At 42.4% G+C, this 14,318-nt stretch overlaps 1 protein-coding gene across 2 annotated transcripts in view; it reads left to right on the forward strand.

The window, feature by feature from the left end:
- Positions 1–14,318, forward strand: part of Tmem232 (transmembrane protein 232) — a 228,400-nt gene that overhangs the window by 87,055 nt on the left and 127,027 nt on the right. For both annotated transcript variants that reach the window (XM_052193337.1, XM_052193338.1), the window contains exon 10: positions 11,106–11,284. In XM_052193337.1, coding sequence (XP_052049297.1) covers positions 11,106–11,284 — 179 coding nt within the window. The remainder of the gene's footprint in view (positions 1–11,105; positions 11,285–14,318) is intronic.

Below are 14,318 nucleotides of genomic sequence, written 5' to 3' on the forward strand. Positions count from 1 at the left end.
TAAAAGCCCTCAAAAGAATATAATCAACAAAAGTCAGGGCAATATGACACCTTCAGAGTATACCGTATACAGCAAACCCTGGATCTTTTAACATAGCTGAAACACAAGAAAATGACCTTAAATCCTATCTTTTTTTTTTTTGGTTTTTTGAGACAGGGTTTCTCTGTGGAGTCCCGACTGTCCTGAAGCTCACTCTGTAGACCAGGCTGGCCTTGAACTCAGAAATCCACCTGCCTCTGCCTCCCAAGTGCTGGGATTACAGGCGTGCCCCACCACCGCCCGGTTAAGTCCAAGCTTATAAAGGTACTAGAGGTCTTTAAAGAGGAAATGAATAAATCTGTTAAAGAAATACAAGAAAATACAATCAAACAGGTAGAGGTCTTTAAGGAGGAAATGAATTCCTTAAAGATATACAGGAGAATATAATTAAAGAAATGAAGGAAATAAATAAAACTGCTCAAGACCTGAAAATGGAAATAGAAGCAATAAAGAAAACACAAACTGAGGGAATCCTGGAGAGGAAAAACCCAGGGAAGAGGCAGGAACAACAGATGCAAGTGTCACCAACAGAAGCAGGAGATGGAAGAGAAAATCTCAGGTATAGAAAATAGAGTAGATGAAATGGATATGTCAGTCAAAGAAAATGCTAAATCTAAAAAAATTCCGGACACAAAATATCCAGGAAATTCTGGGATGCCATGAAAGACCTAACCTAAGAATAATAGGAATAGAAGGTCGTGAAGAAAGAAAGGCCCAGAAAATATTCTCAACAAAATCATAGTAGAAAACTTTACTAATCTGAAAAAGGAATGCAAAAAAACATACAGAAACCAGTCAGACTAGACCAGAAAAGAAAATCCTTCAGCCACATAATAATCAAAACACAAAATCCTCAGAACAAACACAATATTAAAAGCTGCAAAGGAATAAAGGCCTGGTAACATACAAAGGCAGACCTATCAGATTATTCCCAACTTCTCAACAGAGACTCCAAAAGCTAGAATGACTTGGACATATATCTTGCAACCTTTAAGAAACCAAAGACGCCAATTTAGACTATGATATAATATGACATATAAACATAAGTGACCCCCAAAATTCTACCGGAGAATTCCTACAACTGATAAACACCTTTAGCAAAGTGGATGGATACAAAATTAACATAAACCAAAAAAAAAAAAAAAAAGTCGGGCAGTGGTGGCACATGCCTTTAATCCCAGCACTTGGGAGGCAGAGGCAGGTGGATTTCTGAGTTCGAGGCCAGCCTGGTCTACAGAGTGAGTTCCAGGACAGCCAGGACTATACAGAGAAATCCTGTCTCAAAAAACCAAACCAAACCAAACCAAACCAAACCAAACCAAACCAAACCAAACCAAAATTAACATAAAGAAATCAGTAACCTTTCTTTATACAAATGACAAATGGGACAAGAAAGAAATTAGGGAAATAACACTCTTTACAAAAGCCTGGATAATTTATAATATCTTGGTAAAAATTTAACCAAACAAGTGAAAGAATTATATGACAAGAACTTCAAGTCACTGAAGAAAGAAATTGAGGAAGATATTAGAAGATGGAAAGATCTCCCAAGTTCATGGATTTGTAGGATTAACATAGTGAAAATGGTTATCTTACCAAAATAAATTTACAGATTCAATTAAATTCTCATCAAATTCCAACACAATTTTTAAATAGACCTAGACAGAGCAATTCTCAACTTCATATGGAAAGATCAACAAACAAAAAACCAGCTTAGCAAAAACAATCCTGAACAATAAAACAACTTTTGGAATTATCACCATCCCTGACCTCAAACTATATTACAGAGCAATAGTAATAAAAATGGCATAGTATTGGTATAGGAACAGATAGGTTGATCAATAGAATCAAATCAAAGACCCTGAAATAAACCCACATACCTGTGGACACATGATTTTTGATGAAGGCAAAACTAAACAATGAAGGGAAAAGCCTTTTCAACAAATGGTGCTGTTCTAACTGGCTGTCTACATGTATCACCCTACAAAAAACTCAAGTCCAAGTGCATCAAAGACTTCAACATAAAAGCAGATACAGTAAATCTAATGGAACAGAAAGAGAGGAACAGTAGTGAACTCATTGGTACAAAAGACAGCTTCCTGAACAGAACACTAACGGCTCAGGCTCTAAGAGCAACAGTTGGCAAATGGGAACTCATGAAACTGAAAAGCTTCTATAATGCAAAGGACACTGTCAACAGGACGAAATGGCAGCCTAGAGTCTGGAAAAAAATCTTCATCAATCCTACATCTGACATGGCTAATATCCAAAATTTATAAAGAACTCAAGAAGTTTGATACCAACAACCCAGATAACCCAATTAAACAAACTGGGTGTATAGCTAAACATAGAATTCTCTACAGAGGAATCTTGAATGTCCCAGAAGCACTTAAAAATGTTCAAACGCCTTAGTCATCAAGGAAATGTAAATCAAAGCAAGTCTGAGATTCCATCTTACACAGGTCAGAATGGCTAAGATAAAAAACTCAATTGACAGCACACGCTGGTGAGGATGCAGAGCAAGGGGAACACTCCTTCATGGCTGGTAGGAGTGAAAACTTGTTCAACCACTTTGGAAATCAATTGGGCAGTTTCCCCAAAAAATGGGAATATTTCGACCTCAAGACCCAGCTACACCGCTCTTGGGCATATACACAAAAGATGTTCTACCATCCCAAAAGACACTTGCTCTACTATGTTCAGAGCAGCTTTATTTGTAATAGTCAGAAACTGTTGCAAGATATTTCCTATCCATTCACATTGAGGCAATGAGAGGCCAGTGATTAGAGGGGAGAGAGGAGGAGAGGAGCTAAGGGAGGAGAGGCTCAGGGGAGAGGAGCAGAGGAGAGAGAGGGAGACACGAATATCCAGATGGCTTCAGATGCATTTCTGGTGTTTTGGAGAGGTTAGAAATATTGGGATAAGACTTTATCATTGTAAATTGGCATTGTGAAATAGGGAGTTTCTAATACATACATATATTTGGTTAACTATTCAAGTTTAAGAGTCATGCTTTACCAGATACTTGGAAGGAGTGGGTGCTGGGCAGAAGTGTGGGGCTCCCTCTGTGGTTACAGAGTCTATGGTGGAGAGGAAACACAACTGGGATGCTGTGAGAGCTAGCTGAAAGAGGCTGGCCCAGCAGCAACAGTGACAGCCAACCTGAGTGGGACATGCCAGGACTTGGTGCAGAGGCCTGGCCGGGTGGTACTCTTTTATAAACCATTATCCACTACAAGAAACTATAAATACCCCAGATGCCCCTCAGCTGAAGAATGGATAAGGAAAATGTGTTACATCTACACAATGGAATACTACTCAGCTATTAAAGACAAAGACATTATAAAATCTGTAGATAAATGGATGGGTCTTGAGAATATCATCCTGAATGAGGTAACCAAGTGGACATTAGCCATAGAATACATGATACCCATGACACACTCCACAGACCCAAAGAAGCTAAACAAGAAGGAAATCCCAAGTGAAGATGCTTTAGTCTCACTTAGAAAAGGGAATTAAATAGTCATAGGAGGCAGATAGAGAGGGGGAAATGTGTGGTAGAGTGAATGGGAGGGGAATGGGGGTATTCAGGATCAGGTGTTGGGAGGGACAGGAGAGATGGCCATGAGAATGAATGGAAATCTGCAACTGACAGAGGGTGTGGAGGTGGGGCAACTTGAGGATATGCCAGAGATCTGGGATAGGGGGGACCACCTGGGAATCAGTGGGGGTGACTGTAACTGTGACTCATAGCATTGGGGACGTGGAACCTGAAGAGACCACCTCCAATAGTTAGGCAGGGACCCCAGTGGAGTGAAAGATACACCAACCCATCCACAAAACATTCAAGCCAAAATTTACCCTAGCTAAAAGAAATGCAGGGACAAAGATGGAACAGAGACTGAAAGGAATGGCAAACCAATAACCAGCCCAACTTGAGACCCATCCCATGGGCAAGCACCAGTTCCTGACAGTATTAATGATACTCTGTTATGATTGTAGTGAGGAGTCTAGCATGGCTGTCCTCTTAGAGGCTCCACCCAGCAGCTGACTCAGGTGAATGCAGAGACCCACAGCCAAACACTGCACGGAGCTTGGGGACTCTTATAGACGAGTAGGAGGGAAGAATTTCAGCTCCGAAGGAGATAGGAACTCCAAAGGAAGACTAACAAAGTCAGCTAACCTGAAACTCTTAGAGACTGAATCACTGACCAAGGCACACACATGAGCTGAAACTAGGCCCTCCCCCCCCCCAAAACTGGAATTAGGTCTCCCAACCCCCACACATGTGTAGCAGATGTGCAGGTTGATCTTCATGTGGGTTCCAGACAACTAGAGCAGGGACTATCCCAAAAGCTGTTGCCTGTCTGTGGGCTGCCTTGTCTGTCCTCAGTGGGAGAGGATGTGTCTAACTCCACAGAGACGTGATGTGCCAGGGTTGGGGGATACACGGGGGAGGGGAAATCCTCCCCAGAGGAGAGGATTGTGGGAGGGGGTGACTGGGCGAAGGACAGTGAGCCAGATGTAAAGTGAATGAAAAAAAAAGAATATTCAGGTAATAACAGTTAGATTAATAAGAAAGTACACGCAGAACATATGAGATCTGTAGGACACTATAATAAAACACAATCTATGAATTAGGGACACAGGAATAGGAGAAGAATTTAATGAAAAATATATAGAAAACATTTTTTTTTAAAAAAAAGGCATAAGAGAAATTCCTTAAGTCTTCACAAGTCTACCCAGGTAAAATTGGCATTTCAAATCCCATACAGATGAGCCAAGAATGTGCCTGTGGTATATTATAGTGAAAGCCACAAGAAGCATATGCCAGTTGGAAGAGAAGCACCACCAGATCACAAACAAGGCAAGCCTGTCAGAGTAAAAGCAGGAGTGTTAGCAGGACCTTTAAAAGCCCGGAGGACTTAGAACATTGTATTTTGGTGTCTAAAAGACAATAAATACCAGCCCAGACTATGATCAGCAAAGCTGCCATGACTGAAGGCTAACTGAAAGACTTCATAGTTAAAACAAGCAAGGGGTCTATGGACACTAAGCCAGTTTTACAGAAGAGACTGAAAGAATGCTTTGGACTACAGAGAAAGATCAGTACATTACTGAGGCGATAGGAAAGTCTAACCCTCTTTAAAAGATTGAAGAACAGTTGCCAAGTGAAAACCAGGAGAACAGCAAGCACTGAAGAATCAACACGATGACACCAGTTACTGCACGCCTCTCGATACCTCCATCAGTGTTCTCCGCTCCTCCATGAAACACAGACCAGCAGGCTGGATGGAGAGCAAGAACAAGCAGAGTCTGTCCTCCAAGGAATGCGTCAAACTCAGGGTGAGAGGAAGCGAAAAGACACCGCAGCAAACCGAGCAAGAAAGCAGGCGTGTGTCTCTCAAAAACCTATACATGAAGTCAAACCAGCCAATAAACAGTATCGAAGATGCAAAGTTCTCTCATCCGGTCAGAAACATAGCCATTAAGAAAACAACAGACGCAGTCACAAAGGAGATCAATATAGAGGTTCCCTCAAAACTGAAAGTAGATACAGCCTACCAGCCCAGTGAAACCACTCTTGGGTATTTACCTGAAGAATCCCAAGTGGTACATCTGTGTTCACCACAGCACTGCTAATGGTAGCTCGGTTCCACAGCCAGCCTAGGTGTTCATCAGTAGGGGATAGATGAAGAAAATGTGACCTACAGAAACCATGGAAACCCTCTCACCACAAATGTTCTTGGTAGGAAAACGGGTGCAACTGTAGACATTTATATTAAGTAACTGTGAGAAAGTCACATTTACATGTGACCTTTCATTTGCTGTTCCTGGGTTTTACATAGATCCATAAAAGTCACGTATGCATAGCTGTTATGAAATCAGATGTAAGACCTGTTGGGAGAACAAAGGGAGAGAAGCTAATTGACCAGGTAGACGGCATGGCTGGGAATATGCTCACGGCACATCAGATACTTGTGTGAAAATACCCTTTGCAGCCCAGTAACACTGTATTTCTGTGTCTAAAGACAATAAATACCAATCCACCACAACAGAGTGTTAAAACAAAATTAGTGGTATATGTTGCAATGGTGTACCCCAGGTTCACATGGTGAAGGCCCAGTCCTCAGCCTGCAGGGTACTGGGAGATGTTGAATCCTGTAATGGTAATTAATTAAAAAAGACTCATCATGTTCCTGCGCCTGCTGTAACTGCAGGACAAACAACCAGCCTGCTCAGCACGGTTCTTGGTGGCAGCGGCAGTCTAATTCTTTGGCGGGGGTATATATTGCAATGGTGTACATGGTAAAAAGCCATGCTCTAGTCACTGCCTAGGATTCTCTAGAGCGGTCTTGGCAAGCGGCTCTCTTGCCTCTTGTCTGACACTCACCAGTTCTCTACAGGGTCTGGCTCAGCAAGGGTCAAGGGTTGGCTCTCACTGAAACAATCACTTCCAGTTAGCTTTTTCAGCATTTTAGCTGCATCCTCTCTCCGCCAGCCATCGTTGGACTCACATTTCACAGGTCTCACTACCCTCGGGCTGCCAGTTCTTATAGTTCTCCAACCAAGGTGCCCCAAATTACCCGGTAGAACAGACTTTCAACACTTAATTTGCCAATTAGATTTAAATATATTTTAAACACAAGTTCAGGATGCCAATACGTTAATAACAAAGCCAATCAATTATAGTAAAAGTTCTATCCCAATATTCTAACCTTTAGATATATTTACATCTGAGCCCACCTTGATACACGTCTCTCTCCCTTCTCCCACTCGAGCATCCCCTGTCTCTCTTCCCCAGCTCCCCCTCCTCCTGTCTCCCCTCCAGCCACTGGCCTCTCACTGCCTCAATGTGAATGGATAGGAATTATCTTGCAACAGAATCCTTCTGGAAGCTGGAAGGGACGTGGATGTCTAGAGCTTCTCTCTGTACGCTGCCAGAGCGTCCCCGCACCTCTCTCTGCCTTGCTGTCTCCTGGCTGTGGTGTGCCTAGCAGCTTGCTCCAGGGCATGTCCCTTGTGATGAGATTCTGCTTCTATAGATCAGTGATTCTCAATGTGTAGATTGTGACCCTTTGCTGGTCATATATCACATATATCCTACATATCGCATATGTGTGTTATGATTCATAACAGTGGCAAAATTATATTTATGGAATGGTAATGAAATAATCTTATGGATGGGGTCAGCACAACACGAGGAGCTATACTAAAGGGTCTCAGCACAGGAAGGCTGAGAACTGCTTCTATAGACTGAAACAGTGGGCTAGCTGACCACAGATGTGAGCAACTTTAACCGTGATTTAAATAATTCCCCCCCCCCTTAATAAAAACAGTTCATGTTATGCTGGGTGACTTGGTGAGAACTGTGCTCAGGGTTAAACACAGTTGTGGGTGATAAATCACAAAAAAGAAACGTATAAATTGGCATCCTAAAGTATAGTGGTGCATACCTGCCATCCCAACAGTTGAGAGTAGAATGTCTAATCACATGTTCAAGGCCAGCCTTGATTACATGGTGTATTCAAGGTCAGTCCGGGTTACAAGAGACTGTTTCACAAAAACAGAACGGATAACCCAGAAAACAATTTAACAATCAAAAGTGAGTTTAAATCTGGAACAAAGGACACTTGTTTTTTGACTCAAAGTCCTTTTTACAGCCGGGGAGCTGGCTCGGTGGTCACAAGCTTGCTCTAGCACGAGACGGGGGCTGAGATCCTGTTGCCTCTGTCGGGAGGCTCACAAATGACTGCATGTTCATCTCATAGGGGTCTGACACCCTTTTCTGCTCTTCAGAGGCTTTGCACCCAACACACACACACACACACACACACACACACGCACGCACGCGCACACACACACACACATGCACACACGCACACGCACACACACACGCACATGCACACGCACACGCATACGCACATGCACACATGCACAACACACTCATCAGGAAGAAAATCTTATTAAGCCTTTTCTCTCTTGAGACTCAGTTTGAAAAAATAACTTAAAAATTCAAAATTGGGACAAATGAGATTCCTCAGTCAGTGCAGGTATTTGCCACCAGGCCTGATGGTCTGAGTTTAATCTCTGTGACCCACAAGTTGTCCTCTGACCCTCACATGCCTACCATGGCAATCATATACCCACCCCCACAGACACACACAGACACACACAGACACACAAACATACACACACACTCATGTCTGACACACTAAATAAACAAATAAACCCTCAAATAGCCCTCTAGGTAAAGGCTATATGAATCCCAGTATTATCTTTCTGCTGCTATGTAAAGCAATGCCACTCATGGTTTTCATGGTGCATTTCTTTCAGCCATGTTATAAGAAAAAGCTTTGTGCCACTGGAAGCCAAACCCCTCCCCTCCCCCATCCTTCCACATTTTCCAAACGCCCTTTGCCTCTTCTCCCAACCCAGCTCCTCCGAACAGCAGTCTCGTTTTCGCAAGCGATTTCACGATTGTTTCTGTCTCCTTTAAAACTTTAAAAACGAGCTTCTCCTTTGACCGTCGAGTTCTCCGCTCACCACAGAAGTTTTGCCAGTTGTTCTCCCTGACAGCTCCACTCTCCTCCTGCCTGCCACGTAAGGGCCGATTGTCGTACAACTCCTGTCATGCAGTCCACTGATACCGCACGGAACAGACATAGCGTCACTCCTTTGCTGAGACATCCACCGCTGCATATGGCGCCATTTACCGTTAGCTGACTTTACAGCCTCCATATTAATAAGAACTCCTTTCTTCCTCCCAGTGTGGCATCCTCTCTCTCCTTTGAACTGCACCTCTGCAGGAGTCCTAGTCTTGGTTCAGGAACTCCGACTTGATTTCATTTAGCACAACTCCAGATTTGTCCTTAAAAGCACCGTGAAGCGACACACTAGTCCTAGACAAATGGAGACTGCTCTTAGCCCGCGACTGCTGTGTTGTACTCATGAGGCTAAGTGGTTGGTATGGCAGAGTGAATCAAACAGTACCTGGCTTCCCAGACCTATGGGAGTCACACACCCTTCTAATATGACATTTAATTTTGTAAGTGCAAGTCAAGGAACTATGAAGAGTCAGAGAGTTTCTTGATAGGAAGTGAGCAGAACAGCGTGGAGGCAGAAAAAGTGTAGCGTACCATTGTATGGACAGACGTAGGCTTCCATGAAAGGGCTAGATTACATTAACGTTAGAAGACAGAATTCAGCATTTGATCAGGGACTCCATCCAGTCCTTTGGCCTCACTTTCTTTGTGTATCATATTTGCAAGTGAGGCAGATGAGAGGTGATGGATGTATTCTAAAATGATATATTAAAACGCCAGAGTCATGGTTGTCTGGCTCTCTAATTTGGGATTTATATGGAGACAAATGACACCGTGGATTAGGAACGGCTGCCTCGTCTGCACTAAGCCTGACTATAAAGGTGAGTCGGAGTCTGGTGTAGCACTTACTGCCTGACTTCTCTTTCTGGTATCTTCCTACACGCGGCCAGTCTCCAACATCGTCTCCGCTCTTTCCCCCAGTCACACTGCTTGCAAGGTCCGGTGAGGTCTTCCCCTCTCCAGCTCCCTTCCATACTCTACCACCTTCCCATTCCATCATCTTTTCAAAGATCCACTGCTCTCCAAATTCTCATGTAAGCAGTCCCAGCTCCCTGGGCTGGTCCACAGCTTGAAGACACTTGTTTATTTTCAAGAAAGAAAACATAATTAAATTTGTGATCTTTTGATTGTATTCTGTTTTTGTAGTAAGAAACATTACTGCTCATCAATGGGCCCATTTTTAAGTTACAGAACTTTGAATATCTCAGTCTCTTAGTTGTTCATAATTTAGTTGACACGGGGAGGAACACCTTACGAGATGCCTGGCTTGTTTGCCTCTTGTTGGCCTGCCTTCCTTCCTTCCTTCCTTCCTTCCTAAGTGACAGTGACATAGAGAGTAAATGACCTTTAGGAGATTAGAGGATGCCTTTCTTCGATATCTGAAATGTGTATACACTTTCTCTTTCTCTCTTAGCCTTTCTATTACTTTTCTTACCTTGTGGTCTTTTCTTTCCCTGTGAGTGAACGTGTGAGTTAGAAAGAGCAGCCCTTGTCTGATCGGGTGTGTGTCAGGTGTGCGCATGTGTAGGTCGCCTGGAGCTTTACCTACTTTGTTGCTTGTCAGGTGTGTAACACTAGGGAACTTCTGAAACAATTTGCATTCATGTGTTTCACACACACACACACACACACACACACACACACACACACATATGTGCTAAATATAAGTGTCAGGCCTGTATAACATAAGTATAGCACAGACTAGAATCCAGACATAGTTGGGACTCCAGTTTATGTCAATTAAAATAATAATAATTATTATTCTTTTGTTTGTTTGTTTTGTTCAAGGCAGGGTCTCACTGTGTAGCCCTGGCTGTCCTGGAACTCACTATTGAGACCAGGCTGGCCTTAAATCCACAGAGACTTGTCTGCTTTTGCCTCCCGAGTGCTGGGATTAAAGACTTGAACCATTATGTCTGGGTTTTTAAAATAGTAATTATTCTTATTGAAGTTTTGGGTTTTAAAAACCTATTATCTCTTTTTGCAAAAATGTATTCTTCTTTTTCTTTAGAAAATTTAAGGTTTTCCCAAAGGCCCAGTTTTCCCCCCATATTATTCTTTAACTAAATTTAGTTTATCTCTCTTCTGAGGACTGTATTATTATTTTATTATTCAAATTTATTTTCCAGTCTCTACCTAAATCAGAATTATCGATGCTAAGCATCACCATATAAAATATAGCCTAGCTAGGTACAAGGAGTAATTGAAGAATAAATGACATTATTTTAATCTTGAGAGTAGAACTTAATATAGCTAAATTTCTAACTATTTTGTGGTGTTTGGGTTGGAGAGTGTCCTACATTTCAATTTCTCTAGATTAATAGCATTAATTACCAATGTGAATAAAATTGAATTTGTCTTTTTTCATGCGTAAGACAGTATATTTTCAAAAACTGTTATCTTCTTCCTCCTTCTCCTCCTCCATCGCCGTTGTCATCACTGTCATCATCACCCCTGCAGGTGATAAGGTGATCTGGACTGGATACTATGGCGTAGTGTATAACATGGTGAAGATGTCATGGGAGCTTCAAGGTGATGAGGAACAGGATGGACTTAGAAACATGATATGGCAAACACTGCAAAAGATAAAGGATTACGAGGAAGACCCACGAATCCAATGCGCATTAGTTATAGCCCAGGTAAGCCCCCAAACCTGTTGAAGCATTTAGTATAAGCAGAATTAAGTAAACTTGGCCAAAACCAACTAAAACAACCCAAGAAGAGACCAATTCAAACATTGATTTTGGTCCGTCAATACAGTGAAGAGTTCTCACAGACCTGTAGTAGGCACATCACTGAAGTTACCAACCCACAGTTTCTCCCCTCTTTTCAGAAAAATATGGTGTGGTAGCTCAGTAAGTGATAACGTTTCAGGAGCACTCCATGGACTTCTGACTCCAGGGTTCCTTCTGATAAGGGAGGTGGGCTGGATGGATGTAGCAGTCTACAAGGAGTAGTCAGAGAGGTCAGCTGTCCTCCATGGCCTCTTAGAGTTTGTAGAACATCTGTCCAGGCCCTTCTAGCTCTTGAGTCTTCACGGAGAAGCCACATGCTACTTGGCCTCTTTGCCCTGCAGATTTTTAATATTCCTGTGTGTGTATCTAGTATTTTGATCATTATGTGTTGTGGATAGTTTCTTTTTCGGTCCTGTCTATTTGGTGTTCTGTATGCTTCTTGCACCTCAGAAGGCTTAGGGAAATTCTCTTCTATGATTTAGTTGAAAGTCATTTCTGCACACTTGGCCTCAATTTCGCCCCTTTCTGTTCCTATGATTTGCTCTTTTATAGAGTCCAAGATTTCCTAGATGTTTTGTGCTTAGACTTTTGTTGAATATTTCCTTTGACTATGCTGTCCATTTCTCTCTCTCTCGTCTTCTGTCTTTGGGATGCTTTCTTCTATGTCTTGTGCTCTTCTAGTGAGGTTTACCTCAGGCTTCTTAGTTCCAGTTTTATCTCAGCATCTGCTTTCTTTAATAATTCTATTTCTGCTTTCAGGCCTTGAACACATACAAATATTCCCACAGCCCACACACTGCGCTCCCTCAATCCCATACACTGCTCACATACAGAAGTTGCTTCTAGATGGGTTATAAGGCATGAAGCAACATTTAGGGGAAAATTTAAGCTGTTTGCAAAAACAAAAATGAAAAAATATAAAAAAATAGAGTAATAGATGATCCAATAAAAACATAAAATTGATTAGTTCAGAAATTGTTCTTTGGAGCAAAGTAGACAATGTATAGAATAGGTACCAATGGGAAAAATAGAGAAGTATTCGTCATAAAAACTGGAGAGGTAAATGGAATGAAGCTCTAAGAATTGTAAAACAATTATTAGGCTTTTTTTTGTAAGTTTATGCCAAAATATTTGAAAGTACAGAGTGTGATGGTGGGTCTTAATGTCAACTTTGGTACAAATGACAATCACCGGAGTAGGGACCCACACCTGAAAGATTGTTCTGACTGGCTATTGCTGTTGCCTTGGGCTGCTTTCTAGAGATAGTAGGTAAGTCCCTATTGCTGAAGAAGACACCAGGAACTTTGTACAGAGGACTCTGAGGACCTGACTTAAAAGCCTTCTCCCTGTGGGTAACTTTTATAGTCCTGGAAAGTACTATGCAGCCTGCCAAGGAGAAACAACCAGTAGTCTTACCCAGCCTTGTAGCCACTGGACCACAACTATGCCTAGCAGGACAAGCTATTTGTAAGGGTACAGTAGTGGTTTTATATCACTAAGCAGCAACTCTTTAATTGGACTTAAGGCTAACTCAATGGGAACAGAATCATTCCTGATACTGGAAATAGCCAACTACTTGAGGCTAGTGAAATTGTGGATTTTAGATGAGGAACACTACCAGCATACTTCCTAACCACATTCTGAATACTTATCCTTAAACCCACAGTGTAGCTCCCAATTCTCACCAAAGTAGCTTCTCTTTGCAGTAGATGGAGATGACCATGACTGGTCAACCATGTGAGGCTTAGGCCCATGGGAAATACCTTCCACAAAATTCCTGTTCCTGGGACTCAGGGAATATCAGACATGAGGGGAAGAAAGGCTGTGTGAGCCAGAGGGCCAGAAAGTCTGACAGGGAAGCTCCACTCAATGATACTTCAAAAATATGGCCGTCTAAACAAGACCTAGACAACAATAACACCAGCAGACATGCTAACATGTAAAGGGGAAATCTCCAGGGGCTATCCTTAGACAACAAACCAAACCAAACCAAACCAAACCAAACCAAACCAAACCAAACCAAACCAACCAAACTAAAGCTAACCAAACCAGCAGCTAGAGGAGGAGGTTGAGAGCTATAGATGTCATCTTTCCCCAGGGATGAATCCCTCTTAATTGGTCATTCAGCACCAAGTGGTCAGCCCTGAAATCAAATACATACATGCAACATGAAATAGATCCAACAGGTTCTGTTTATCTGTTCACTCAAGTATGTATTTACACACCTGGATATTTACAAACACACACACACACACACACACACACACACACACACACACACACACATATATATATATACACACGAATTAGAGGGAAGGAAGTCAGAAATCCTATAGGGAGCAAGGAGTAAAGGGCATGGAAGGAGGTGGAGATAGGAAAATGAATGAGAGAAAACGAGTTGATTATATTTTAGTAATATTAAAAATAATCCATCCTTCAAGGCTATAAACACATTATTGAATTCTTAGGCCAGTCCAGAAATAACTGATCTACTACATATGACACGATGGCTTTGATGCTGCTGAGCAGTAATTGTTAACGATTAAAGACAAGCATGTAACTAATAAAGAAGAAAGCCCTGATCGCTATAATGGACGTGGGAAGGAGTGGGTGGTGCCTCCGGACTGGAGTCCAGATAAAAGGGGCGTGGCCAGAGGAGAGTCTTCACCTTAGGCTGGCTCAGTCTCCCCTTTGCACCAGGTTGACTCACGCTGACCCTCTCGCTGCTTATCCCTTTGCTGATGTCAGACTGGTGTTCCCAGGCTTCTGTCCTTCACCAAGGACATGCGCCTCTCCAGGAACCTTCCAGGTTCTTGACCCCAGATTGTGGCTGCTAAGGCACCCAGCCCCAGCGACCAGCAACCGATGGACTCTCAGCTTCCTCAGCGTGAAATACTTGTTACCATTTTAACGTGAACCCATCTAACAAGCTCTTATA

This window comes from Apodemus sylvaticus, chromosome 9 (assembly GCF_947179515.1).
Source record: "Apodemus sylvaticus chromosome 9, mApoSyl1.1, whole genome shotgun sequence".
Lineage (NCBI taxonomy): Eukaryota > Metazoa > Chordata > Mammalia > Rodentia > Muridae > Apodemus > Apodemus sylvaticus.